The 27,125-nt window shown below is 47.8% G+C and overlaps 1 protein-coding gene across 5 annotated transcripts in view; it reads right to left on the bottom strand.

The window, feature by feature from the left end:
• Positions 1-27,125, bottom strand: part of EGFR (epidermal growth factor receptor) — a 191,218-nt gene that overhangs the window by 40,840 nt on the left and 123,253 nt on the right. For all 5 annotated transcript variants that reach the window (XM_032643822.1, XM_032643820.1, XM_032643818.1 and 2 more), the window contains exons 2-14: positions 22,456-22,607; positions 21,219-21,402; positions 18,039-18,173; positions 15,028-15,096; positions 14,109-14,227; positions 12,657-12,798; positions 11,109-11,225; positions 7,593-7,719; positions 7,421-7,494; positions 6,567-6,657; positions 4,109-4,308; positions 2,938-3,070; positions 1,087-1,177 (exon numbers count right to left, since the gene is read on the bottom strand). In XM_032643822.1, the coding sequence (XP_032499713.1) occupies positions 1,087-1,177; positions 2,938-3,070; positions 4,109-4,308; positions 6,567-6,657; positions 7,421-7,494; positions 7,593-7,719; positions 11,109-11,225; positions 12,657-12,798; positions 14,109-14,227; positions 15,028-15,096; positions 18,039-18,173; positions 21,219-21,402; positions 22,456-22,607 (1,634 nt within the window). The remainder of the gene's footprint in view (positions 1-1,086; positions 1,178-2,937; positions 3,071-4,108; positions 4,309-6,566; positions 6,658-7,420; positions 7,495-7,592; positions 7,720-11,108; positions 11,226-12,656; positions 12,799-14,108; positions 14,228-15,027; positions 15,097-18,038; positions 18,174-21,218; positions 21,403-22,455; positions 22,608-27,125) is intronic.

Here is a 27,125-nt window from a genome sequence, read left to right on the forward strand (position 1 = left end):
TGTCCGCACACTTCACACAGGGCTGAAATAACGTGGGTAGGGGAGGGTCTGCCTGCTGGCTCAGTGCTCTCAGGTCTCAAAGACTGAGTATTCCCAGAGCCAGAACAATCAGATGACTAACTCAGTCAGCATCACCAGTTATTTTATTTCACTGATGAAAATTTAGCCGAACACCAACCTGAAAACCAGTGGTTTCCTTTGTAACCAGCCATTTTGGCAGCCTGTACCTCAAAACTGAGCCTTACCGTCTTTTGTCTGATTTAAAGAACTTCTGAAAAATGTTTTCCGTTACTAGATTTAGATATGGCTGTTGAAATTCAAATCCAAACAGAGCTCCTCATATAAATAATACTGAGAATTAACAACATGGGCACACGGGTGTGAGAGGGACCTGCATTCTCGCACTCTCTGAAAGATTATTACTGAACATGCAGATGTGAAACTGAATTCTGAAAACCTTTCCTTTGTGATTAAAAAATACTCTTCAGGGCTTCCCTGGTGGCGCAGTGGTTGAGAGTCCACCTGCCGATGCAGGGGACGCGGGTTCGTGCCCCGGTCCGGGAAGATCCCACGTGCCGCGGAGCGGCTGGGCCCGTGAGCCATGGCCGCTGAGCCTGCACGTCCGGAGCCTGTGCTCCGCCACGGGAGGGGCCACAACAGTGAGAGGCCCGCGTACCGCAAGAAAAAAAACAAAAACAAAAATACTCTTCAAATAACGATAAACTCATGTTAAATAAGAATTTGGTGATGTTTGATTAAGACAATAAAGCAATGAAGACAGATGTCAGGAACACTGAAGGCTGCCTGTGGGTGTGCCCCGTCCACAGGGCGCCCTGATCTGTGGTGTGAGGACGGGCATCACCACGTGCATCTGGGGTTGGACAGAGAAGGGGAATGCCCGTGCCAGCAGGGTATGTGCTGACTTCCCCTCAGTCACAGCCCCCGACGGCTGTGAGATGGCACGGCCTCAAGTGTGGACGGGGAGTGTGCTGGATGCGCGTCCCAGCAGGCACGGGGTGACGGGGGTGAGGGTCATCCTTGCGGGCTATGGCTGACGTGTGGGGTGACATTAAACATGCTCCTTACGTGTCCCGTGCAGGTCACGTTCATGGCCTGGGGCAGGCATTCCGGATGGCACTGCACGCACTCGGAGTTTTCAATGAACTCCCTGGGCTCTCTGACGGGAGAAGACGGGAAACTGGTCAGTGCCGTCCCTGGAGACCCTGCTGCAGGATCCTGTCTGGGTTCACCTGTCTGAGAGCTCAGATGACACAAATCACCTCTCTTAGAAAGTCAAGACAGTTTTAGGTAAAAGTCGAATGGCCGGGAATTTAGGACTATACTGTAACGTAATAAACCGATTCTTGACAGCAGAATCTCTGGTCATCTTCTCCTGGAACAAAACCATCAGCTTCCGTTATAATCAAAACATCTTCCCTACATTTTTTCTCCAGGTGCAGTTTTTGAATATTAGATAAGCAAGGCAACACATGGGAAAAAAAGAGAAGAAAACAGTCCTTAAGGTATCAGTCCTTAAGATTTAAGATACCCCCTCCAATATCAGATTCATGGATATTTAAATTAAGCTGCAAAGAAACGGTATCTAGACTAATGCCTGGGAAAAGGAAAGACAGCTATTAAAAGTTTCCTCAATGGTTATTCCTAAAAACAGCAAGTAGGGAACACAGGCGTGAAAAATTTTGCTTGTACTATTTTAACCATTCCTCAAACTTAGATTAACGTTAAGCGACAAGCTGATGTTTGATTGAAAAGACACTGTAGTTGTGGCAGGTGTTAAGACGACTGGTAATTAACTAGGCAGTGAACAAGGAGTGTTTACCCCCAAAGACGTGGTCCGTGAGTCCTCTCAGGCAGACGGCATCAATTAAACCAAATACGTCATGGGACTTTTTCCCTGTGCTTCTTCCCTGGGTTACCACACCTACTGCAGGAGCCAGCCTCGCAAGTGGAACAGGTGCTTCTGGGCACTGGGGTTCTCTAATGGGCAGACCCGGGCGCCACCGCCGTGGATATTTTAATCACCTTGTCGCTTCAAAGAGACGTCAGCACTGAAGACGTGAGAGCTTAGTGTCTGTTTGCAGCTGTAAGGACTGCACCAATATTTCTTGTTGAAACAATACTATCAATTATGCAAATTACCCTGTTAGGCTAATGAGCCTATCAGCTAAAGGTTCTTACAGAATTGAACTTGGTCTTCTCATCCTGCTTCCGAGTATTTCTGATCTGAGCTGTAGCCCAAGCCCTGATAGTGAAACAGAAAGGAAGATTTCCTAGAGCCATCTGTAACTCCTACGCTCTTCTCTATCGTGAAATTTCTTTTTCTTTAAATTAAAAAAAAAAATTGCCTCTGCCAGTCTCTATCCTTCCATTTTACTTTCCTATTAATTTATTTTAGTCATTATTTGTGGTCATTCAAAGCCTTACTCAATATCAAAATTCCCATAGAATCAAACGGACTGTACTTTTTATTGATTGCAATAAATTCAACAAATGTTATACAACTGTTTATTTCTTTGTCCATGGGTATATTTGAAGTTCTTTGCACTGTTCAGTGTGTCTTGAACATAAACAAAAATTAACCAGGAGCTGTGTTTTGACACAGCAGGAATGCCGTGCCACAGTGGCCATGGTCTTGGCCATCTGAACATCTGAACCACGGAAGACTGTTCTGTTTGTCTTGGGGACATTGTGCAGCTAGGAAAAATATAAGATACTTCCAGATAGAGAGAGACTCTATAAATCGGATTGGATTAAGTAATGAAAAAAGTTTGTTCGCTTCCCTTTGTGATTAACAGTTGTCAACAAACAAAAACAAAGGAAAAGAATCCGACTGATTAACCATAAACCTATAAAACAATCTTAAGTCTTGTTTTTTTTAAAATCAAAACATAGGGATTAAGAAACAAAGCCTCTTACCCCTTTAGAACGTTGCACTTCTCCACACACTCCCTGCCACGGCTGAAGTTTCGGCAGGACATGCAGTCTTTGGGTTTCGGGCCCCAGCAGCCCTCTGACGAGCACAGCGGGTTACAGACGTGGCCCATGGCCTCTGCAAAGACAGGGTGAGCCACACGGGTCAGCAAGGAACAGCGGCCAAGGGCCCTGTGGGTGAGGTGCTCAAACACGTGCTGGGCCCCCTGGTAGAAGCAGTGATGCAGGCAAAAAAGGGCTTCCGGAGGCCCACTGCAAGTCCCCTTTGCCCTGCTGGGTGCTGAGTGTAGCTGGATGAAACACTCAGAGCTGCCGGAAGAGCACGGGAAGCGTGTGGCTCCTTGCTGTGTGCGAGGCACACAGAATCTCACCAATCCTCTCAACTGCACTATGGTGTGGGAATCATTATTACCTCCACTTCATGGATGAAGAAGACAAAGCCCAAAGATTTACGTAAACTGATGAAGGTCTCAAAGCCAGGAAGGGCTCGAGCCAGGATGTGAACTCAGGTCTGCTTCTGCCGGTGGCCAGGGTCTCACAGCACAGGCTATGCCGGTGCAGGCCCCGCTTCAAAAGCTGACTATGGCTCAGAACTCAGAACTGGAAATGCCTGTGTGAAACAGTCATCCCATTCCAGTGTGTGTGTGTGAGTGTGTGTGTGTGAGAGTGTGTGTGTGTGTGTGTGTGTGTGTGTGTGTGTGTGTGTGTGTGTCTAGCTATAGCCACTGGGGATGAAATGAGCAGGGAGGAACACACAGCTAAAATGCAATATAACTGGGGGAAGAGGGGTGGGTCGGGATGGTGGGATGAACTGCCATGTATACACTAATATGTATAAAATAGATAACTAATAAGAACCTGCTGTGTAATAAACAAAATATTAAAAAAATGCAATATCATTAATACTCAATTTAGTTCTGTAAATTACCAATAATTGATAGCCTAGACTTCAAGGCAAGTTCATCCTATGAAATGAGAATGATCTAGAAACAATTCTGATGAACTCCACCATTACGAATATACAGATTTCTTTCGATTGGCTTCTTTACGGATGTAAAAAGTAATTTTAAGGTTTGGGAATGGTTCTTCAATATTCTAAATCAAAATAAACGACCCGTTGGAACCATCTCCACAATCGACCAAAGCGATGACTCACCGCACTCTTTTTCACTCCTGTTGTTTGTAATTTTGGTTTTCTGACTTGAGGTCCCAAAGAGTTTTTTCCAGTTTATTGTATCTGCATAGCACAACCTTCGGTTTCCTGAAATGATCACATCTCCATCACTTATCTCCTTGAGGGAGCGTAATCCCAAGGACGTTATATCCAGGCCAACAACCGCCAGAGAAAACTGACCACTAAGTTGGAGAGAAGGAAAACAATGTCGTGAAAAATTATGAAAACACAGCCTCATTAAAAACTTTGCTTTTCTGTACCACTTTAGATTTACCACAAACTGCCTTCCACGGGTTGTTAAGTCATGTTGTGGAAGGTACGTACTGCAACTTTGGAAAACTGCAAGTGCTTTTTAAAGCTAGTTCAGGGAAGAGCTAGTTCCTTGTTCATTTAGCATCTCTAATCCCAGTGGCAGACCAGGGGCTGAATAAATGTCTTAATGTCATTATTTGATTGGCTGCATTTTAATTTTGCCTGGGAATTGAGAACATGTTCTAAGTTCTCAAATATCCAAATACACTTAAGAGATCATAGGTTCATTTTCCCATCCATCCATCTACCCATCCGTCCATCCATCCATCCACCCATCCATTTATTGAACAAACGTTTGAGGTAACATGTGACTCATTCTAATTCTAGGTTAAGTGTGTGTTTCCTATTCTCAAAAAACCTTTTGTCTAGTGATGACACAATCATATGAGTAGATAATTTTAACCCAGCAGGGGTACCACGGAGGCAAAGAGTAGGGGTCTAAACAAGTCTGCGGAGGGGGTCTCCCGGAAGTGGTGAGGCCTGACTGTCAGGACCTCGGGAGCAGGAACTATGATATTTTCTTTGCTACCCAACCCTGTGCTAGGATCCTACGGGGTGATCAGTACGTGTTCATCAAGTGACCAGGTCGAAGTTATTCCGACTGAACGGAAGGAAGTCCTGAACCACCTGCAGGAGAACGTGACAGGTACTAAGAACCATGAACTACTGCTGGAGGTGGGCGGGGCCTGGGAGGGGAGCCTGGGAGGGAGGAAGAGGCCAGAGCATGGACCACCTTAGACACCACGCGGAGGAGGTTTTTGTCTGCAAATGATGGGAAACCATAGGAAGGAGATTTGCATTTTTAGGAAGCTCACTGGACACCAGGACGTGGAATGGGCCAGTTGAGACAGTACAGTAGAGAGAGTGATAATGAAGGCGTGAGATGACAGAAGGCAAAGCATAATTTGGAGACTCCTTCTTCTCCTTGTTTCTTTTTCTCTCCCCACCCTTTCCTCCCTCTGTCCTCCCCACAGCCTGGCTCCTGTGTATTAGACCTGCACCCCTGCTGTTAGGAATCCCCCCAAACTGTGCCCAGGGGAGGCAGAGACAAAGCTGAGGTCTTCCCTGCAGGGCAGGGCAGGTTTGGCTTTGCTGAGAACCAGGGGTCACACTGCCCCAGGAGGGACGGTGCATCCTTGGACTTCTCAGCACATGCGAAAAGGAAAAAAAGTCATCTTTATCTTATTTAAATCCCTAAAACTAAGCTGAGAGGTACATGCTAGTCACCCAAGAAAACTAACCTAAATCTCTCATCTCTGTATGAACTTTGGGCAAAAGAAGTATTCCTGAGAACTCAGAGCACAGGGGCCTTTCTGGGAAGTGATATGAGCTGCCTGTTTAGCATCAGCGATGCAAAGCCAAGACGGTTTTTGGAAAGTGATGCTTATTTCACATGTGCTGTCGTCTGACTTTCCTTAATATTGCATAATATCACGTAGCCCTCTGAGGAGTCAATTATGGGAAAGAGTTCTCGGAACCAGACGGTTTCCAAGGCAGGTTTGAACAAGAGAGTCCCAACTTCCCCTCACCACAAAACTCTTCATTACCCTTGTTACGTTAAAGGTGCTTGTGTGTGTGTGTGTGCGTGTGCGTGTGGGTGTGTGGGTGTGTTTCACTCTTGGAGCTGGAAAAGTGGAAATCCTGAAAGAAACACTCAATGTTAAAAAGCCTCTCAGGTCCCCTGAAATGACTTGCTGAAAGGGATGTGTGACCTCAGTGCTGTTCTTGCCAGAAGTGCAAAACCTCAGCTGAATCAGGAGAAAACACTGGCTATCCTACAAGCTGCCTGACCGATACGTTTCAAAAGGGTCAAGGCCATGAAAGACAAGGAAGACAAGGAACTGTCACCCACTGCAGGGACCAAGGAGACGTGACAGCCGCGTGCAGTGTGGGCTGATGGAACACACAAGGCGTTCATGGAAAAACTGGCGAGATCCCAGAAAGTCTGCAGTTCAGTTACTACTGATTTACTTGATTCTTGTGCCGCGCTGAGGTAGGGTGTCACCATCGGGGCAGCCGGGTGAAGGATGTGTGGGAACTCTCTGTAGTGTCTCTGCAGCACCTCTGTAAGTCTTATTTCAAAAACAAAAAATAAGGGTCCACCAGGCTTTGGCTGGGGTCAACTTACTGTTGCTTCGTCCTGCCACGTATGATTTCCAGGTTCTCAAAAGCATGGAGGCCAGTCCTGTTTGCAGGCCAGGCCTGAATCAGCAAAAACCCTATAAGGCAGAAGGAAGGTTCAGGCACACACCATTTAGAAATTTCTGTTCTGTGTGAGACATTATTGTAGGATTTTCAGGAGTGTCGATGAGCAGGAGAGGTGAACGTTCTTCTCGTCATCTTCCCGAGCACACGCCCGCATGCGTCGCTGTGCACCAGGCACGCTGCCCCTGGGCCGCCGCCCGGCTCTCACCCCGCAGGCTGTGCTCCAAGGGCGAGACCCCAAGCAGGCCGCCGTGCTCAATGACAGCGGCCAGTGCCGAGCTGTAGCGCCACAGGGAGGCTGACATGGTATCCTTATTTAGTTCCAATTCTCCAAACAATTTAGTCTGATTATTTCTTTTTTAGGGATGTCGGAAGTGGAGCTCTGATGGGTCCCGGGCCCAGGCCTGCCGGTGGTAGAGCAGGATGTGAAGTGCGTCTCCAGGCCCGGGAGCCTGCTGTCCGCTCGCCGCTGCCCACCCCCCCTCTACCCACCACGCCCTGGGCTGGTCCTCGGACGGCTGGCCTGGGCTGGGCGGTGAGAGAGCAGACATGTTCACACCACGTCATGAGTGACCTAACTCTTTGCTTAAAGAGCTCACCTCTCGAGTGCAGGGGAAACTGCATTTTTGAAAAATATCGAAGAACTGATTACTCATGAATGGTAGCATTTCAGAATAAATGTTTTTATGCCAAAGGAGAAGAAAATACTGCTAAATGTTCTCTCCATAAAACACTGATTTCCTGTTTATGTTCATATGATATGTTAGCGGCACACACCTGTTATTTCCTTTACGGTTTTTAGAATGTCCAGTTCCTTTGGGTCCAGAGGTGGAGTACGTGTGAAGGAATCACTGAAACAAGTAACAGGACGATCAGTAACATCCTGCAGGTGAACAAAGCTGATTTCGTTTTTTTCTATTATATCAGTAACTCAGAAATCTTTACTTACCCCTTAAATGCTACTGGCAGGATATGAAGGTCTCCACTGATCGAGGTGCAATTTCTGAAGTGTTTAATATTTGTAGCATTTATGGAAAGTGTGTCTTTAAACTCACCAATTCCTATTCCGTTACAAACTGTAAAGATAAGGGAGGTGTTTATTCCACTCGCATTTGTTGAACTAAGAATAGCTAGTGTTCCACGGGCAGAGGGGAGCAGGCAGGAAACTGCAGCCGTGGGAACTATTGCCGCCATGCTGTCATTCATTCACTCAACAAACACTGCTAGGCCTGCTAGGGCCCAGGGATCATGGCGAGGTTGGGGCTGCAGTGGTTACAGGAGACGCCATGGCTGTCCTCAAGGAACCTGCTTTCTCCTCCTCATTTTCCCCACTTGGGCCAGAGTACAGTTGCTCCTGAGGACTCCAGCTTCCTCTCCATGACAGTGTGCCCTGCGCCGTCAGTGCTGTCCTGTGCTCACCCACGTGCCCCTACTGACCCTCAACGCCTCCCCTCGCCTAACTGGGCCTGCGTCTTGGTCTTCTAACTGAAAGAAACAATATGCATAGATTTTTTTGTTTTTAATGGAAAGAGCAAGATGCATTCATCTGAGAAAACCTTGAAAACACAGAATAAAGGGGAACAAAATGACAAGCAATTCTCCTACGTACCTTTGATATTTTAGAAAATTTCCTTCTAGCTATCCTCCATGGTTATGTCACACTAGATATGGAGCTGGTTTTTTTTTTTTTTCCACTTATTATGCTGTGAACATTTGTCCTGTCATTAAAACCATTCACAAACATGGTTTTTAATGGCCGTCTGATGTTACATCATAAGAAATACTGGAATAACTCTTATCAGATAAGTTGCTTTTCTTCCACAGTGTTTACTTAAGCCATGTGCTTTGATCTGTGTCCTATTGTGACGTCAGTCTCAGATGCCTTTTTCCACACTCTGAGCCCATTTATTAATTTACATTCACTCCCGAATTTCCATCTCAAATGTCAGCTCCCTCCAAAGCCCATTTATCTGTTGTGGCTCTACTTCTAGAATTCACAGTGCAATCTTTGGTACCTCTCTTTCAGATTGTATCTTACTTTGAAGAATAATCATGGAAAATCTCATTGTTTTTCAATGAGGTTTTGAAAGGGGAGGATGAAAGGATGAGGGTGAGGTCCTCCCCTGGCCTCACCCAGGCCTCCCTGGGGACAAGGTCCCCCCGGTCCCTCCGTCTCCCTCTGCTCCACTCCGTCCAGAGTCCCTGCTGCTTGGGTTGCCACCTGGCAGTGGGGCCTGTCCCGTCAGCACCCCTGGACCTCCAGGCTCGCCTTGTACTGCGTCTGCCTCACTGTGGGCTTGGGAATGGGAGGGCGAGGCTGTTTTAGGATTCCAAGGCTCTGGCTGACAACAGAGTGAGGCCGGCTTCCGCACAAGAAGCCCTGAGGCAGGTGCCTGCCAATGGGGACTTGCTGTTTAATTACAGGTTCGGAAGAGATTTCCACATGTTTGAAAGAATATCCATTCTCTCTCTGTTTAGGTGTGATGGTGACGGTGGGGTTACCTGAATTCCTAAATTTGGAGATAAATTACACATTCACCCCTAGACCGATCAGATTTGGAGAAGTTGTAGACCATCGACACACGCATTTTCCAAACTTTGTTTTCCTGGCATTGCCCTATACCCGAAGGGATCTGAGTTGGCCACTACTCCAGGATATGAGCTGGGGGTGGGTAGAACATAGAGCATAATGATTACAGGAGAATCGAAGTGTTTGCTGAACACAAAACTAACAGAAGAAAGACAAAAATCATCTCTGATTTTATTGATCCATTTGAGGGTGCTGACGGTATAACCCTCTCTCTCTTCAGGGGCTTAACTCTTCTACTTTCTCTGTGCCAGGCACTGCCCCAGGTTCTTATTTTCTTCCTTCCATGTCCCCTCTGCCGGGAGGTCTCCTGGAGCCAAAGGACACTCAACTCTCAGGGCCCTGACACCCCTGCCACACAGGAGCTACAAGGCCAGGTGGCCAGAGAGACCCGCTGGGAGCTCGTGGGTCTGTAAAGTGGGGATGGTAATGGCACAGACGCCCTAGGGGGGCTGGAGGGACTCGATGACGTGCAGCACAGAGGCTGAGTTTGCCCCGTGAGAGAACACACGTGCAATGTAAGAGCACAGAGGTGGTAATCAGTTTCAGCTGAAATCACAGATGCTTCTTAGGGAAGGTGGCCTCTGAAGCAGATGTTCGAGATAAGTGGTTATTCATTGAGGCATTTTTTTTAATAACAGCAAAACAGTGGAAACAATCTAAATGACCATATACAGGGAGACTGGCTGGATAAATTATGGTAGAGGGGATAGGGTATAGGGGATTATGGATAGGGTTCGGGGAGGGCCCAGCAGCTGCAAAGTAGGACGAGGAAGATTCATACGAAGTTATCTGGAGTGATCTCCAGGGTATGCTAAGTTTAAGTGGCAAGGTACAAAGAGTGTAGATGCGTCTTCTGTGGGACTGGAAGACGTGGTCTAGGCCTGCCACCTGCCAAGGACTCGGGTGCCAACTGGGGAGGCTCCCACGGGCCACACGGGAGACAGTCGGGACATCGAAGTGAATGATGACAGGAGGGATTACCATAAACTGAATAAAAAAAGGATTCAATGACCTCACATGGGTACTAAAAAAGCTATTTTAGAAAAGAATGTCAACTAATAAATGTAGAAGACATGACAGAAATAGGAAATCACTCCTTTATAACCACCAAGAAACCTGACGCTACTTCAAGCAAATCATCGAATCTGTCATCGTGGTAACGGGATGAAATGGCTGTGCCACCTGGTGGGACGCAATGAGGGGAAATGCTCCTGCCCACCTGAGTCCCGCCTGGAGGAAAACCATGCCCAGGCCAGACGAGGGACGTCCTTGGGTCTGCACAGCATCGGGGAAAAGGGGGCTGAGAAATGGTCCTGAATTGACGAAGAGCATGGAACCCACAGCCCTCAGCTGGACTCTGGATCGAAAAGCAGCTAAAAAGGACGTATTGGGACAGTGGGGGAGTGGAAATCAAACTGAAAACTAGAATTGCACTGATCGATGTTAAACTCGTCTTTTGTTACTCAGGGGAATGTCCCGTATGTAGGAAGTGTGCTGGCGAATGCAGGGTGAAGTGCTATAACACCTGTAATTGTCACTGGGCTCAGAAAACACACACACACACACACACACAGAGTGGGAGCAACGTGGCGATTACTGAAAATTGGTAAAGTTAAGTGCAGGGCATATGGGTGTTCATTACACTATTCTTGCAACGTTTCTGGGTGTTGTTTGAAAAATTTCTCGATAAAAGATAAAGTACAGGATAAGCAGGGATAAATTGGCATTGAGGACACCCAGGAACAGGGCAGAGCGTAAAGGAAGGGACACGTTTCCGAGCCTGGAGATCCCCTCACGTCTCGTCTGAGCGTGATGCCGAAGGTCTGGGGGCAGGGAACAGAGACAGCCCCTTGCCCGCACTGGGTGGCTTCCCACCTTTGCCACAAGGTCCGTCGCACTTTTTACACTTGCGGACGCCGTCCTCCTCCACCTCCTGGCTGTCAGAGCTGCAGGCGCGGACGCACGAGCCGTGGTCCGTCACCACGTAGTTACCTGGGGGACAGTGAAAGGGAGGTGGCGAAGGCGGCCCCAGGTGTTCCTGGGCCTCAGGACCCTCCATGACGGGCTGATCCTCTGGTTTTGTTTACTTTAAGGACAAAGAATGAAAGGCTGCAAACAGAGAGGGATGCGAGGTTCACGGGTTCTCGGGGCCTCCCCGCCAGGCGCGGTGTCGGGCTGCTCGGGGCGCTGCCTGCTCGCTGGTCACAGTGTTCCCCCACCCCCTGCAGCCTGTGTTCCCGCAGGGTCTACCTTCAGGACTTGTGGTTGAAGCTTGACTATTTATTAAAAAATGGGAAGGTACACAAAGACCACGCTTCCACCGGGGCTGCCACACCCGGGGCTGCCCTCATCCCCACGCTTCCACCGGGGCTGCCACACCGGGGCTGCCCTCATCCCCTCCAGCCACCATGGGTGGCGGTGCCCATGCTCGGCACCAGCCCCGACGCCGGTCACTGTCTCGTTGCTGCCGATGCAGCAACGTGTTTGTGTTAATAACCTATTAACACAAATGTTAGTCTATACTTTTCAGGAACTCTGTGTGTTCCTTGCGACTTTCCCAAGTGGATCCTCAAACTTATTTGCTGGACATTTGTCATTTTCCTTCTGAAAACTGTCTACTTTTGTTCTCTGAGGCTCTGAGTGGTTTCCTGTGGACTTTAAATGCTGCCCGTTAAGCTGTCTCTCAAAGAGTATATGTCTGTGTCACGACTGCAGCGAATTTTTCTTAGCTTGTCATTTACCTTACAGTGGTTTATTATTCTAGTTGTGTGTTCTTTTTTCTGTTCCAAATTTATAAAATTTCATGTTCACAGATCTGGTAGGGCAAACCTCTCCCTCATAATTGTTCTTAAACATTTTTTTCTTTTTCCTTAATATTCCCTCTTGGAAATCAAGATTGGTTTCTAAAACAATTTAATGAGACAATTCTACACTTCCTCTACCACGAAATAATTCATGTTGCCATTTCCCTAAATACCAGAGCCATCTGTAAAGCACAAATAGAAATAAGCAAAACCCAAGCCCAAATGATTAAACAAAGCCAACTGACTAGCAAAAACCCCTCTGCAGTATTCCTAAGGGCACAACCTTCACCAGATTTTTAACCACTAAAGAAGGCAGGTCTTCTAACTACTCTCTAACTTAGGCCTTTTAAATACCTGCAAAGAGCTAAATGGGAAAATGGCCCAGTGGTCATGGGTTTGTGCCAATCAGAGGATGGGATACTCTGGGCGACCACGGCTGGGGCTCAGGACACAAGAACTGACTCGAGGTTGGAGCAGTAGCTGTCCCCTCACCTGCCTGACGCTGAGGCGGACACAGGGACCCAAGGACACGTGAGCGGGGGACGCGGGGATGCCAGCAGGAGACAGAACAGGTAACGGGGTGCCTGACAACGGAAGGGTCCCCACGAGGGGCACTCACGGGGGCACTTCCTGACACAGGTGGCGCCGAAGCTGTACTTCCCCAGCGGGTTGACTTTCATCTCGTAGGTGGTGGGGTCGTACAGCATGAGTGGCGGGCATGTGTCCTTGCACGTGGCTCCGTCCCGGAACCTGCGGCAGACCTGTCAGGGGAGGGGCGGCGGCTGTTAGACTCCGTGCGGGGAGCTGCGGCCGCGGTTCTCTGCGTCCAGGTGTTTGGTCAGAGCACACACGTCTAGCAAAGTACTCTCGGTAGAGTCAGAAAGACCCTTCTCTTAAAAGCATGGTTTTTCTTAAATCCACTGTCCCAGCTGTCAGAGTTTACAGATTATGATGAGGGAAAAATACGTCTCCCTTAACTTTCAGAACAAGGCAGGAGTATACACACGAGAGTAGTTAACTCTACGGTGAAATTATTCTTCGGCTTAACTTACGTCAGGTTTCCCTCCTAAACAACACTTGAGGATACATTTTAGAATTTATTGCCAAACGCAGAGAACCTGGACTAGGGGGTGTTGTGCAGAGGGGACCAGACCACGCACAGAGGGGCCCTGGCCAACAGCCTCGGGCCGTCTCCTTCCAGCCGCACATCAGGACCGGCCCAGACCAGCCGAGTCCAAAGCCTGGGGGGCCTGTCCAGCCTCTGGAACTTTAGCCTCCCTGTTCCTGAAAACCAGACTCTTTTGGATCCCATCCAAGGTGAGTCTCCCAGTCTGGAGCTCGCTCAGCTCTGACTCTGGGACCCCGTCTGTCCGCCCTGGTGTCTCGGGACTCACAAGGCACCCATGATCAGATGTGTGGCACCCGCGGCCCACGGGGACACTAGGTCTCGCGTGAGCTTTCTGCAGTAACAGGGACAACAGCGAGGGCATCGGGACCCCACGGGGGGCGAGGAGGTGGGGGGTGGGCGTGGAGGGATATGCGCAGGAGGCCTCTGAGCCAAGGTGGAAAGAGCAGAGGCTTTAGGGGCGAAAGGCACAAATGGAGTCGCAGCTGTCCCGCCACTCGGGATCTGTGTGGCCCCTTAACTTCTCCGTACACACCTCAGGGGTCCCTGCGGCATCAACGCCCTAGGTTTGTAATGAGAATCGAGTGGAGCAATAAGCAGTGAGACGAGGCTGGTGCTGGCCACAAGAAACATTAGGGGCCCATAACACACAGTTCGTACTTTGGCTCATTCTATGCCCAGGTCCTGGGTATGGAGGCCACACACACTGTGCTGTTTAGAGCACTTAACAGGTAGGTACTTTACTCTCTACCACTGTCAGACAAGGAAACTGAGGCACGGAGAGGTCACATAAGTTGCCCAAGGTCACCAAGTAAGTGGTGAAGGAAGGCAGGACACTGAGAGATGCTTCGTCACCCGGGCGGCTACAGACGTCAGTCAGTACAGTGCAGTCACAGGAAGGCTCTCTGAATCTCGGGCCAGAGAAGCCGCTGGGGTGGGTATTACCAGGCAGTCGCTCTCCCGCGGCCCCATGCAGCCGGCGGCACACTGGCTGTGGCAGCAGTCGCTGGGGGACCTGCCGCGGCAGCGCCCGGAACACTGCTGGGCACAGATGACTTTGGTCACTGGAAAGAAGCAGAGGCCACCCATGAGCTGAAGGGTTCGGGAGGGAGGAAGGATGCCTTCCCCGGGACCTCGCAGAGCACTTGCAAACAGCGGATGAAAGATGGATCAATTTGGTGATTCTGAGTCTTGGTCTTTCTTACTGTACTTTTTTTTTTTTTTCCCTACTTGTTTCTCATCACTTAGGAGAACTGACTCAGATCAACTCTGGACTTTCAGACTGCTAAATTAGATACCGATGAGAATTGAGTCTGGGGGTGGGTAACAGAAAGCATGTACAAATAGCATGACGCCTGCCAGAAAGCAGTGTTTAAAAGGACATAACAGTCACATCACAATTAGACTTGAAGTTTTCAAGATGACACGTCCCCAGATTCCTTGGCCATTCACGCTCCCGAACTAGGATTCCCGCAGAAAAACCCCCTTGAAGAAGAAGCTACTCTTGCTTCTCTGGAGGTGGGTACTCAAGAGAGGGGGGCAGCAGGAGAGGCGAGGACGTGAGAGGTGCCATGACTCAGGTAACACAGACAAGCCCCCATTCCCAGGAAAACCTGCCAAACATATTGTTCAGAGAGAATGGCGGGTACACGGGTGGCCCACTTGCACTGACTTACGACAGGATGGAGTGCCAACAACAGCCCGCGCTGGACTAACTGCACACGGGGAGATTTGCAAGACTGTCATTCACATAACTGCTAACATCTGGCCTTAAAATCAACAATGCTTTCGGAGTCTTCAAAGGGAAAACAAATGCAAGTGTAAGGGGAGAAGATGGCCAGTGAAACTCTGCTCCCCGACTCACGTTTCTGGCAGTTCTCCTTCCCTGCACCCCAGCAGCTTCCATTAAGACAGACTGGATCACACTTTGGGCCTAAAATATAAAAGTAATCGTTAAATTCATATTTTAGGGAAAGGAAACAAGAAACTGATGGCCCCTTCTCAAGCCCCTAGGCAAAGCCACATCCTAGAAACAAGGAAGTGCTTTCAAATTTCTTATTCTGTTTGTTCAACTGGTTGGTTTGTAAGATGATTTAAAAAAGACTCTCATGAGAAAAAAAAAAGAACCAGGTACTGCTTTTATTTACATTTCAGTTGTGGAAACTGAGGAGGAGAGCGATTATTGACTTGTCGCAGGCCATGAAAACTGGGATTTAAATGGACTCATGGGTCCACATTTCAAATCTGCTTAGGCTTGGAGAATTTTCCAGCATCTCCCACAATGATGTTAAGGATGCCTCATCTGGGGGGATGGGTATGTACCAACCACATTCGTGCCGTGTCCAATCCTCAGTGATCCCAGGAGTTGGGGTCCTGTAAATAAATACTCCCAGACTCCATGCCAAAGAGAGAGAGGCCTGGATGCCACACAAAGGGTAGGACGTGCATGGTCTGTGTCACCTGGTTGATTATCTAAAACTTCAGCTATTAATTTGCAAGTTACTGTCTGAAAATATCTGTAATTGATCAATCCATTCGTGCAGTTTTTGTAAATGACTGACTATAAATGACAGCTACTAAGGGTTTTAATCTCATTAGTTGTGTTCTGTTTTCATCGGCATTAAGAAATCTGAGGACCAAGTGTTCTATATACAGACACAGAGAAGAGCTGACCACCAAATTTGTTAGAAAGAGATCAGCCATGCAGATCACTTCCATCGCAAAGACACAGTAACCAAGGGACTTAACATGTGTCCCAAAGTCTCCCACAGTCAGGAAGAATTCAGTCTCTGGGAGAATTTCGGTTTCAAACAGAAGAGCTGACGATTTGCCAAGTGATTGTTGGACCAGGGCACCCCTTCAATAAGACCGACAAGGTTTACAATCGCTCCCAGGGGTGAGAGGCATCAGTGCAATGCTGGCACTTCTTAGAATCCTGAAGGATGGGAGGACGAGCCCCAAATGGATGGTGCGGGTTGTACATTGTGAAGAGAGACAGATGGAGACAGAAAGAGAGAAAGAAACTTAAGAGGAAAGAGCCAGAGTAACACATAGATATGTTCAAAGTGGTTGTGTCTGTACAATGATATCACGTTATCTTTCGTTTTTACCTGATACTTCCCCATATTTTCCAAAATTCTATTATAAGCATATAATATGTTTATAAAAGAAAATATTTAAAATAAAAACGTTTAATGGCATCTTTCTGTAACACAGGAAAACATCTGCCAATCAAGGGATTCAAAGTCTGCCTATGATGCTATTCTTAACCTTCTGTGACAAAAAAAGAATTAGACATCATTTAAAATACAGATAATAGAAAAAAGCAAGAAGAAGAAATAAGACTATCCAGAGGTAATCAATATAGGCATATAAGTATATCTACATATAAGAATTAATATCACACTACACACTGTATTATAACTTTTAAAAAAACTGATAAAACGTTATGACAATTTTTCCATGCCTTTAAAATGTCCTTCTGGGACTCCCCTGGTGGCACAGAGGTTAAGAACCTGCCTTCCAATGTAGAGGACGTGGGTTCTACTCCTGGTCAGGGAGCTAGATCCTACATGCATGCCGCAACTAAGAGTTCACATGCCACAACTAAGGAGCCTGTGAGCCGCAACTAAGGAGCACACCTGCCACGACTAAGACCAGCACAACCAAGATAAATAAATAAAATAAAGAAAATTAAAGAAAAAAAGTTCACCACAAAAATACACAAAAGGAAAAAAGGTCCTTATTTTTAAAAAATGATGATTAAGATGGTAAATTTTATGTTAAGGGTATTTTATCATAATCAATCAATCAAATCAAAGAAAAAACCAAAAAACAAAGCAGCTCAAGTTGATTTTTTTTTTTTTTTTTTTTTTGTGGTACGCCGGCCTCTCACTGTTGTGGCCTCTCCCGTTGCGGAGCACAGGCTCCGGATGCGCAGGCTCAGTGGCCATGGCTCACGGGCCCAGCCGCTCCGCAGCATGTGAGATCTTCCCAGACCGGGGCACGAACCCACGTCCCCTGCATCGGCAGGCGGACTCTCAACCACCAGGGAAGCCCTCCAGTTGATTTTTAAGATCCATATCATCTCCAAATTCTGAGACCAAAAAAACCCCAAAAAGCAAAAACAAACACCCATGCATCCACTGCACAGTTGTAGAGAAACAGAAAAAGGAAATGATGATGGCTTCTTATTTTCAAGACCGAAAAGGTCAGCGAGATCAGGAAGGCAGCCGGCTAAGCGGAGCTTAGAGTCCTCAGAGTTTCCCACTGCCAACAGCACTAATGGGGCAGCCCTGACCTGCAGCCTGGCCCTGGCCAGCCTCTCCCTTGCATGGGCTGCTTTACTGATGAATGGCAGGGACTAGGTAATGGGCACTAGTTAAATATGGACAAACTCGTCACCGTATGCTCCCCAATTTTGCTGGGGGCTCCATGTGGGAGTGGCCAGGCCCAGCAGCAGGAGGACAGAGTTCAGCCCCCAAGCTTCCAGAGGGCCTGGCGCTACTTTGAGTCTCAGCGGCAAGTCAGCAGTTCACAAAAGCCTAGGCAGTCTCCTCACACAAGATGTGAGAAGCCCCCTCGCCAGGGGTGACCTCGCCGGGCTCTTCTCAATGCCACATGAGGGCTTAGCTGTCCTGGGGTGGGGGTGGGGGCGGGTGATCTGCCAGCAGGGGAGGTGTCACCATGAAAAACAGGTTTTTTTCCCCTCTGTCTTCTAGTGAGCATATAATCTGTTTACTATCAATATTTACTTTTGTATTAGATTAATGTAACATAATGTTAACTCTGCTTTCCTGATCCCCACCCCAGCTCCACAGCTCTGCCCACCTTAAGAGCTGCAGGTTGGGGGCAGGGGTCATGTGGAACACTTACATCTGCTCAGCTGGCTCTGAAATTCCATCGACATATTGCTTAGAAAGTCGGTGTGGACGATGTCCCTCCACTGGACGGTGTCCATGTTGCAGAGGGCAGGGTTGTTGCTGAATCGCACGGCGCCTTGCAGGATCTCTGCGTGAGAAAGGAACCACCATGAACAAATGCGCCATCTCTCCTAAATTCTCCTGAAGTATGCATGCGTTTCTTCACGTCTTGCCTTCTGCTAAAAGATGGCAACCTGCAAATGAGACTCCCCTTGGAACTTCACTGGGGGCAGTGGAAAATAACCTGATGGACTCCTCTGTGGAAGAGTCAGGGTTCCCCTGCCCTGGGTTTTTGAACCATGAATGATCAGAATTTCGAAATATGGGGAGGAAAGAAGATAATGCTTCAGTCACTTAGCATAAACGACAAGTGTAGTGAGTCGGTGGTTCCCGGGGAGGTTGGTCTGGGCTGGACCGGAATGACCGTGTGATGACGATGTGAAAGGGCAGATGCAACAGGAAGGGCAGGTGGAAGGGAGGATGCTGTGAGGGGCTTTGGCAGTATTTCATTTGGAGAAAAGGGGGTGGGAGTGAGGTGCAGCAGAAGGGTGTGTACGTGTGAGGAAGAGACGGGACGGGCGCTGGGAATGCCAAGATGTAAACCCGCTCAACTGTTCAAAGGAAGAGCTGGGAGGACACGAAAAATCAGGGGTGATACGAAGAGTCAAGCCTGAGCAGAGGACACGTGTTTTATCCATGACGTTTGTGTAAACATTTCCTGAATGACTTGTGTACACAGAGCACAGCACCAAGAGCTGCGGGGTCAGTGGAGATGAGTGCTTTCTGTTGGTCCCTTTCTAAGAAGCGACATGCACGGGAGACACAGTTAATGACCTCACGTCCACAGCGGACCACGACTCACAACAGGGGCCAGTTGGGCTATAGCATGACCTGAGCTAATCCTCACGCGGTTCTCTGACTGTAACTCAAATCTAGATACCTAGGTAATGGCCAGCATCCCACAGCGAGAAAAGGACGTGGCAGAGGAAGGGTTCTCCCTGGGAAGCTCTCTGAGGCTGATGGAAAGACTGACATTTCCTGAAGGCTGACGGCGGCAGCACGTGGAGGAACCTGAGGGAGGGCGGGCGCTGCGGGCTCCAGTGGACACACAACCGCAGCACAGGCCCCGAGGGCTCAGGGGGGCGGTTCCTTCAGCAGACAGGGGTGGGGTGTGGGGTGTGGTGGGGTGTGGTGGGGGTGGGGTGGTGGGGGTAGGGTGGGGTGGTGGGGGTGGGGCGGGGGCTACAGAGGCAGGCTGGGGGCGTCGGAAAGGGAGCTTTGGATGCGAAGTCAGAGACGGCAGCAGGACAACCAAGTGAAAACGTTCACCAGGAGGGAGCCAGAGTCAAGGGATAAACTGATGAGAGGTCAGCACTGCAGACGCAGAAGAGAGACGTCAGGGCAGCGGGACCCTCGGGACGACAGATCGGGGCCGGGAGAGCGCCAGCGGGGGGGCCGAGGGCCCGACAGAAGCCGCGGGCAGCGTGGCGAGGAGCAGAGGCCCGCGTTAGTTATCAATAACAGTGTGTAATTCTCGTCCAGTAACCCACATTAGAGGATTATTTAATAGCATGAAATAATCGGGATTGATACTACCCCAATACCCACAACGGAAATAATACCAGGAGCGCTTCACCTGGAGTAATTCACTTAGTCTTCTCAGCCCCCCTCGGAAGTCTGTCACCATCGTTCATCCCCATTTATTTTTTTTGCGGTACGCGGGCCTCTCACTGTCGGGGCCTCTCCCGTTGCGGAGCACAGGCTCCGGACGCACAGGCTCAGCGGCCATGGCTCACGGGCCCAGCCGCTCCGCGGCACGTGGGATCTTCCCGGACCGGGGCACGAGCCCGCGTCCCCCGCATCGGCAGGCGGACTCTCAACCACTGCGCCACCAGGGAAGCCCCATCCCCATTTTTGAAGACACAGAGAACACGCTCCCGGGTGCCTGGCTGGTGAGCAATGGAGCCGGGGCTGGAACCCGCCAGTCCGCTCCCACCCGCCTCTGCCTGTCGCCACGAAACAGCGACAGCGTGAGGCAAGATGGGAATCCAGGCAGGCGGAGCACAACCGAGCACGGACAGCACAACCCAGCGCCAGAGCTGCACCCTTTAGGTGAGGGGGTGGGAAGCCCTAAGGCCGCCTCCTGAATGCAGAGCCCAGGAGGCAACCTGGACAGCAGACGTCAGGCTCCGTGGGGCTTGGACACTCAGCCATCCCAGCACCGCGGCCTGGGACCAGGCCCCTCCCTGCCCAGCACCCTCACTCTGTCGTGCATCCTCTGCTCTCATCCCCCATTTGGGGTCGGCCCCCCCGCTCGTCAGAGCTGCGTGGAAGATGCGAAGGCGAGGGCTCTGGGGGCACAGACTGGGTGGCCACCCCCGGCCGTCCTTTCGCTCATGTGGGACTTCAGGAGGGCTACTTTGCCACCATTTCTTTATCTGTAAAGTGGCAGAGCTACCACTTGCTTTCAAGGAAGGTTGTGGGCATTAAGTGAAGTTACCAATTTAACACAGCTGGCACTGCACCTGCCGCGTGGTGAGGGCACAATCACTGTTACCTTCAATTTTTAAAAATCAACTTGACGTCTTTTCTACGTCTTCTGTAGTTTCCTCTCACAGAACTCACACAAGTGCCCTACTCACAAGAATTCAAACTTCTCCTGTAATACCTTTACTCCCTTCCCTATCCTTAACTTAAAAATGGTTTTCTGGATATCAGCATTAATCTGGAAAACGTCTCAAATTAGGGTTGATTTTTTTAATGTATGTCCCTTATACCTGAGGTCCAGGTAGTAAGACTGGCAGACTACCTAAGCATTCCAGCTCCAGTCACCTGGTCATACTCTCTTTTCCAGAACCTTTACCACTTTTTACCAACTCTCTGGATACTTTTCCACGAACCAGGGAGAACTGGTACTTGGCTTAAATCTTCCCTTCCCACCCCACCATCTACTATCTTCTTAGCGACTTCCACCTGCTGTATCTTGCACACGGCTGGCACGCAAACACCTCTGTGTCTAAGTCTGATGAATAAATGTCTTCTCTGAATGGAATTCAGAAAAGCACCAAGTCTGCTGAGTACCATCCGAGGTCACTCTCTGCATTTATAGCCTCCCCATTCCCTGGCCTCTCACCCTGTAAGTTTCTCATGGGCAACTCCCTCAGTCCCGTTTTATTTGCACCATAGTTGGATAAGACCGCTAAGGCATGGGTGTTTTCATAGAGCACATTTCCTCTGATGACCTGCAGCTTTTCCAAAGGAATCGTCTCCACTGTGTTGAGGGCAATGAGTACATAGCCAGCAACCTCCTGGATGGTCTAAGGAGATAAAACATAAACATATTATTTCTCTTTTGAGGAACTCACAAATGCAAGATCTGAAACAGGTCCAGAGAGCCCAGGACACCTGGCTGAACAGGAGTGTTTGACAGATGCAAAGCATGCAGGTGATTACCATTGGATCCCATGGGAGGTGACAGAATTTACGATGATTCCTGCATTTTTTGGGTTTGTTTTTTCCGTTGCGGAGCACAGGCTCCAGACGCGCAGGCTCAGCGGCCATGGCTCACGGGCCCAGCCGCTCCGCGGCATGTGGGACCTTCCCGGACCGGGGCACGAACCCGTGTCCCCTGCGACGGCAGGTGGATTCTCAACCACTGCGCCACCAGGGAAGCCCTGATTCCTGCATTTTTGCCTCTTCAGCTTGATAACAATAACAAAGGACCATGTGTATTACTTAGGAATGCTGTGACTTTCATTTTGCTTGCTGTTCAACACACTGAGATGAAAATGGAAATGTTTTATTAATTTATTTTCTATCTGTCTTGCAGGTTTTCCTATTAAAAAAGACCAAACAAACCCAGAAGAAAACCAATCAAATCCTAAGTTTACACCAAACTCAGAAGCCTTCAGGGCTGATTCCCATTGGCTCGTTAGAGCCTACTGTGAAACATTTGGGAATTTTGTGAATGAGTCGTTAAACTCTTGGTAGCTGGAAATCAACCACGGTGGGGGTATTTATACCCAGGAAATAGACAAATGCTACAAAGCAGGAGGCTTTTTTTTTTTTTTTTTTTTTTTAAAGAGCCAGTATGTCAGGATACCATGGCTGAAGTGACGGTTAAAAGATTAGTGTCCATGATGATCACGGAATGCCAGACCAGTCTGTTTCTCTTTGTTGTTCTTTTATAGCTATAACTTGACACTAGCTGGTAAAGTGGCCTTTTCATAAAACTTGCATGTGTAGGTCCCTAGGACTTATCATTACCACAGCAAAAGTAAATACAATGCCAGTTAAATTCTGCCAAGGCCTTTATCTACTTATATTTACTTCTACTATATTTGGGTAAGAATCAAATTCATTGAACTAACCTTTAGGAAAGAAAGGTTGTAACTACTTTGCATGTAGGTAATTTCCAAATTCCCAAGGACCACCTCACAGTTATTGAACATCCTCTGGAGGCTCAGAAAGTGGTCTTCAAAAGTGCCCAACTGGGTGAGCTTGTTACTTGTCCCTTGGCAAACTGGAAACAAGAGGAAAAGAGGTATCACATGAAATGCCAAGTAGAAGAGCAAAACTAAAGTAAAAGGATATTCGCAATCTTCAACTAACTGCACACTTCAGTGACTTACGACATATTCCGATCGAAGGCCACTCAGGACAAATGTGACGAAAAATGTTTAAAAGTTTATAGAAGGTGCAGTTCATAATAAGGACTAGTTCATCTCTATAATGCGTGGAATTGTTTAAAACTGTTAAAAGTTCAAGGGGAAACAGATGGGAATTCTATGAAAATCTTTAAGATAAAACAGTCTATAAGAGCTTTAGTAAACAAAAAATACATATCATAATATGCAACTCAGCATTACAACGATGAGTTAACAACCATATAATGAACTTTTTACTTTGCAAAAAACTGCATGTCACATTATTGCGTGCTCAAAGAATATTTACAAACCTATTTTCTGACCATAACACTGTACAACCTAAAATCAATGACAAGAGTGTAAACTGAAACCCCCTGGCTGGAGATGAAAAATATTCTAAACGAATGCACCAAAGAATAAAATTAAATATTATATAACATTTAGAAAATGACGACATGAAAACATATATTTAAAAAACACACTCAGCTACTAAGAAACCAACACGCCTTTGTGTTTGCCTACACTCCAAGGAGCCCACACACCCAGGCGCAGGTGCAAGGGTTTTGCATCCCCTGCCGGGATGTGGCCTTGGCACGGTTAACTCCCTGATGTTTTCAGGTATCAAACTTAATGTAGGAAAACATTTTAAATTAGGGGACAAAGTTACACTATGAAAATACGTTTGGTAGTCTATCTTTAAAAGCAAGGGAGAGGATTATAATAAAGCCATGTTTATAAACCTAGCTCTTTGAACAACATGTACAGGCAAGCATAAGAAAACAAAGAGGTTCGGGCCTTTTGAAGCAGGGAGCTGTTAAGGGACTGTACTTTGAACCCAAATTATCATAAGTGAAGAAATATGGCCCCTGGCTTTGGAAGTTAGATTCAGCCCAGGCCAGGCTCTTCCACGGATGCAACCTGCAACCAGGTGGTTGAGAACAACACCAAGGCCAGAGTCAATATGCAGGGACTCCCTTCAGGAACTCTTCTCCAGTCTTCATTCCTCTTTGATAGGTCCTTTGTCCCCTCCCCACAGAAGTGTTCCGAAGAGCATCACCGTCCGCTCTTGCATTTTAGTGCCCCGGCAGCGAGCACGTGTTCAGATACCACATAATCAATGCAAAGCATTTACACCAACAGTAAATATGAAGCAACCCTTACTTCCTCTTTAACTGTGTGGGGATTTCCCTCTTTTCCCCTTCTGTGGTCTCATTCAAATCTGGTGGTAGAGAGAACGTTCACAAGGGAACTGCGACGGCCCACAAGACAGAGCCCCCCGGCAGTGTCTCCAGGGCACAGTGATTCCATCACTCTTCCAACCATAACACGGGATGGACCCAACACCTCTGGCTGCTTTCACCCAGGAGTGTGGACCGCTCTGACGGGAACCTCAAGTTGGAACCACTGTACACAGTTGGCAACGCACGTGGACGGGGCCAGACTGATTTCCCAATTCTAAGGTCCTTAAAGATGCCACCACCAACGGAGGTACAGGGTTTTGACGATAAAGGGTGACCTTTCTGTCCGCACACCTTGGAACAAAAGCTGCCTTCCAGCTGACAGACCATGGTCTCTAAATTTCAGCCTAACTGGTCAGCTCTGGTCTAGGGAGCCCCAAGTATCCATCATGCCCTTCACACCAGCCAGGTGACCAGTATTGACTAGAACTGGGTGTTGGAGCACATTTCTGAAGCGTTTCTTCTGTACACAGAAGGATGAAAACAATCCCATCTACTTTCATTTTAAAGGATCAGGGGTACTAGCTTGTAAATTTCTCTTCGCTGAACCAAAGAATTTTTATTATTAAATCACGCAAAAGTGACTTTCATCAGTAGAAAAGGAAAACATGCCATGCCAGTTTAGCCTGTTATAGAAGAAAATAATTGCAAGAAGACTGTAATTGTGTTGTCATTCACTCATTCAAAAAGTGCTGAACAAGTATTTATTTGATGAATACCTACCATGACCCTTCACTGTTTACAATTAGTATGAATTACTTTTACATTCATAAAAGATCCTGTATTGGAAGATAATAGCAACGTTACACATTACTGATATGAAGGTTAATTTGTAAAACATTTTGAGAAGCAACTGGACAACCTGTGTAAACAAATAAATATCTTTATACCAAATATCTCATGTTACGTAATATAAAGCAGTGAGAAAATTTCAATGTGAGAATACTGAATCAGTCATATTAAAAAGTAAAAATCACTAACTAGTGAGGCAGATTTAAGACAAAACTGCAAGAGTGAGAGCCCTTAGCTCAGCCAGGAGAAAGTTTCTTGGTCAGCCCTTCATCCTTATGCAACACTGAACGACTTCCCCGAGCTCTACGCCACGCTTTCCTCAAGTACTGACTTGGTGAAAACAATTCTGGCCTCCCAGAATGGTTCTGAGGATGGAATGAACACAAAAGCTTCAACTTTCTTTCGCTACAGCTAACTACTGGCAACTGTGACAGTTGTTTGACATAAGGTGCCTCTGGACAGACGTTGGGGGCCCCTGTGGACGTGTCCTTGTCCTAAGGTGCTGTCTGAACTGGGCATGTTTGAATCTGCCGATTGGCTTACTCAAATACTGGGCATTAAACAGAGTTACTTTATTCTTTGTCTGAAGAATATTTACCCAATCGTAAGAAGAAAGAAAAAGAAATACATTGTACTTTAAGAATTTCATTAAAATATGCATTTCGGCATATTTAAGCAATTGATTCAAATAGAAATTTAATATGACCTTAGGGCTATGAAGTTGAAAACCAGACAATTAAAAGTGTTTGTGTCAAGCTCCGTACAGCATACTAAGGATTTGCTCTCCCTCCTGCAAATGTGAAGACAAATCCTACTGAACCAAGAACAGTAGGGCCCTGCAAAGCACTTAGCTTTTCACCTTCACAGTTTATTACGACGATTCATAAACGGACAGAAGAGCTAAAAGAATTGTACTGTGAACATCCTTAAAGTAGCAATTTACTACGTTTACTTGGTCACGTATCTATCCATCTTCTTTTTTTGATGCATTTTAAAGTAAGGTACAGATGTCGGTACCCTTCACCCTGACATGCCACGGGTTACAGTTCAACATGAGTGGACAGCTGTTGTTGAGGTAATATCACAAACAGTGAGACAATCAGTCTTAAGCGTAGCGTCGATGAGTTTCAACAAATGCATGCACCCGTGTAACCTGTTACCCCTGGAACATCACGGTTTACCCTAGGAGCTCCCTCACGGCCCCGCCCCGACAATCCCCGCCCCACACACCACACGCCGCGATCTGTTTTCACTTAGAATAGTTCTGCCTGTTTGGGGACCTCGTTCTCCTGGAATCACGCAGCACCGTCCTTTGTTGTCAGGTCCCCTGCACAGCAGGTGTTTCTGAGATTCATCCTGGTGCCGGGCTTCACGTGGCTTCCAGGGAGTCTTACGGGAAGTTATCTGCGAATTACACTCGGACACTGAGAGCTGATCCAGAGTCAGGCTGTTCTTTTTCTCAAGAATCCCCCAAATTATCTTAACCGAAAATAAAACAATCTGCCTCCTTTAAGTCTTGAGATACCCCTGATGTGAGGGGGAGAGCCTGTGGCTTTCCTGTGTCATTGTGGGAGTGGGCCCTTCTCTTTGCCCACAAGCCCGGGCAAATGTATACGGCTGATTAAGACACAACATGAAAACAGGTTTCTCCAGATTTCTCCAAATCCACTTAGACGCTTGTGGAATTGCCTAAGTAAACTCATAATTGTTTTAATTTGTTTTCTCTACACTTCAACGGCAACCAAAGTCACTGGGCTGTTGCCAATCTATCCCCTTCTCCGAAGTTGTCTGTTTTTACTGTTACCCCATTTTCCACAGAGTACCTCATTTTGAAGCAGAAATCACATTGCACTGCTCTTGGTTTGAACGATCCAGGTTTCCCAGTATCATCAGAACACAGGACGGGCCCCTGCCCACGGCCTCCCCACCTCCTCTCAGTCTCCCTCCCCCCGTCCACCGGCCCAGCCACGTATGTTCTCCCCCGACACACAGCCCCGTCCCCGTTTCTCCCCGGTGCCAGGTTCCCGCTCCCTTCAGGGCTGTTCCATCTGCTTGGAATGCTCTTCCCTTTCTCCCCAGCTCTTTGCATCTTTGTCTCCCTTTTTATCACTGAGATTCCAACTCAATGGACATGACATCCCTTCAGAAAAGCCTGTCTGGAACCAGAATAGCTTAAGTCCCCACCATTGCATTCTATCGCATTTTCCTGATTTCTTCTTGGCATTTATCACTACTTAAAATTATTGTTTATGCAAATACACACACAGAATGGGGAGAGGTGGAATATGTACAGATATATCTCGTTGGACTGACTGCTGGGATGTGAATACACATGTTGCATTTACATTTCAGACGTGGAAGCAA

This window comes from Phocoena sinus, chromosome 9, assembly GCF_008692025.1.
Source record: "Phocoena sinus isolate mPhoSin1 chromosome 9, mPhoSin1.pri, whole genome shotgun sequence".
Taxonomy (NCBI): domain Eukaryota; kingdom Metazoa; phylum Chordata; class Mammalia; order Artiodactyla; family Phocoenidae; genus Phocoena; species Phocoena sinus.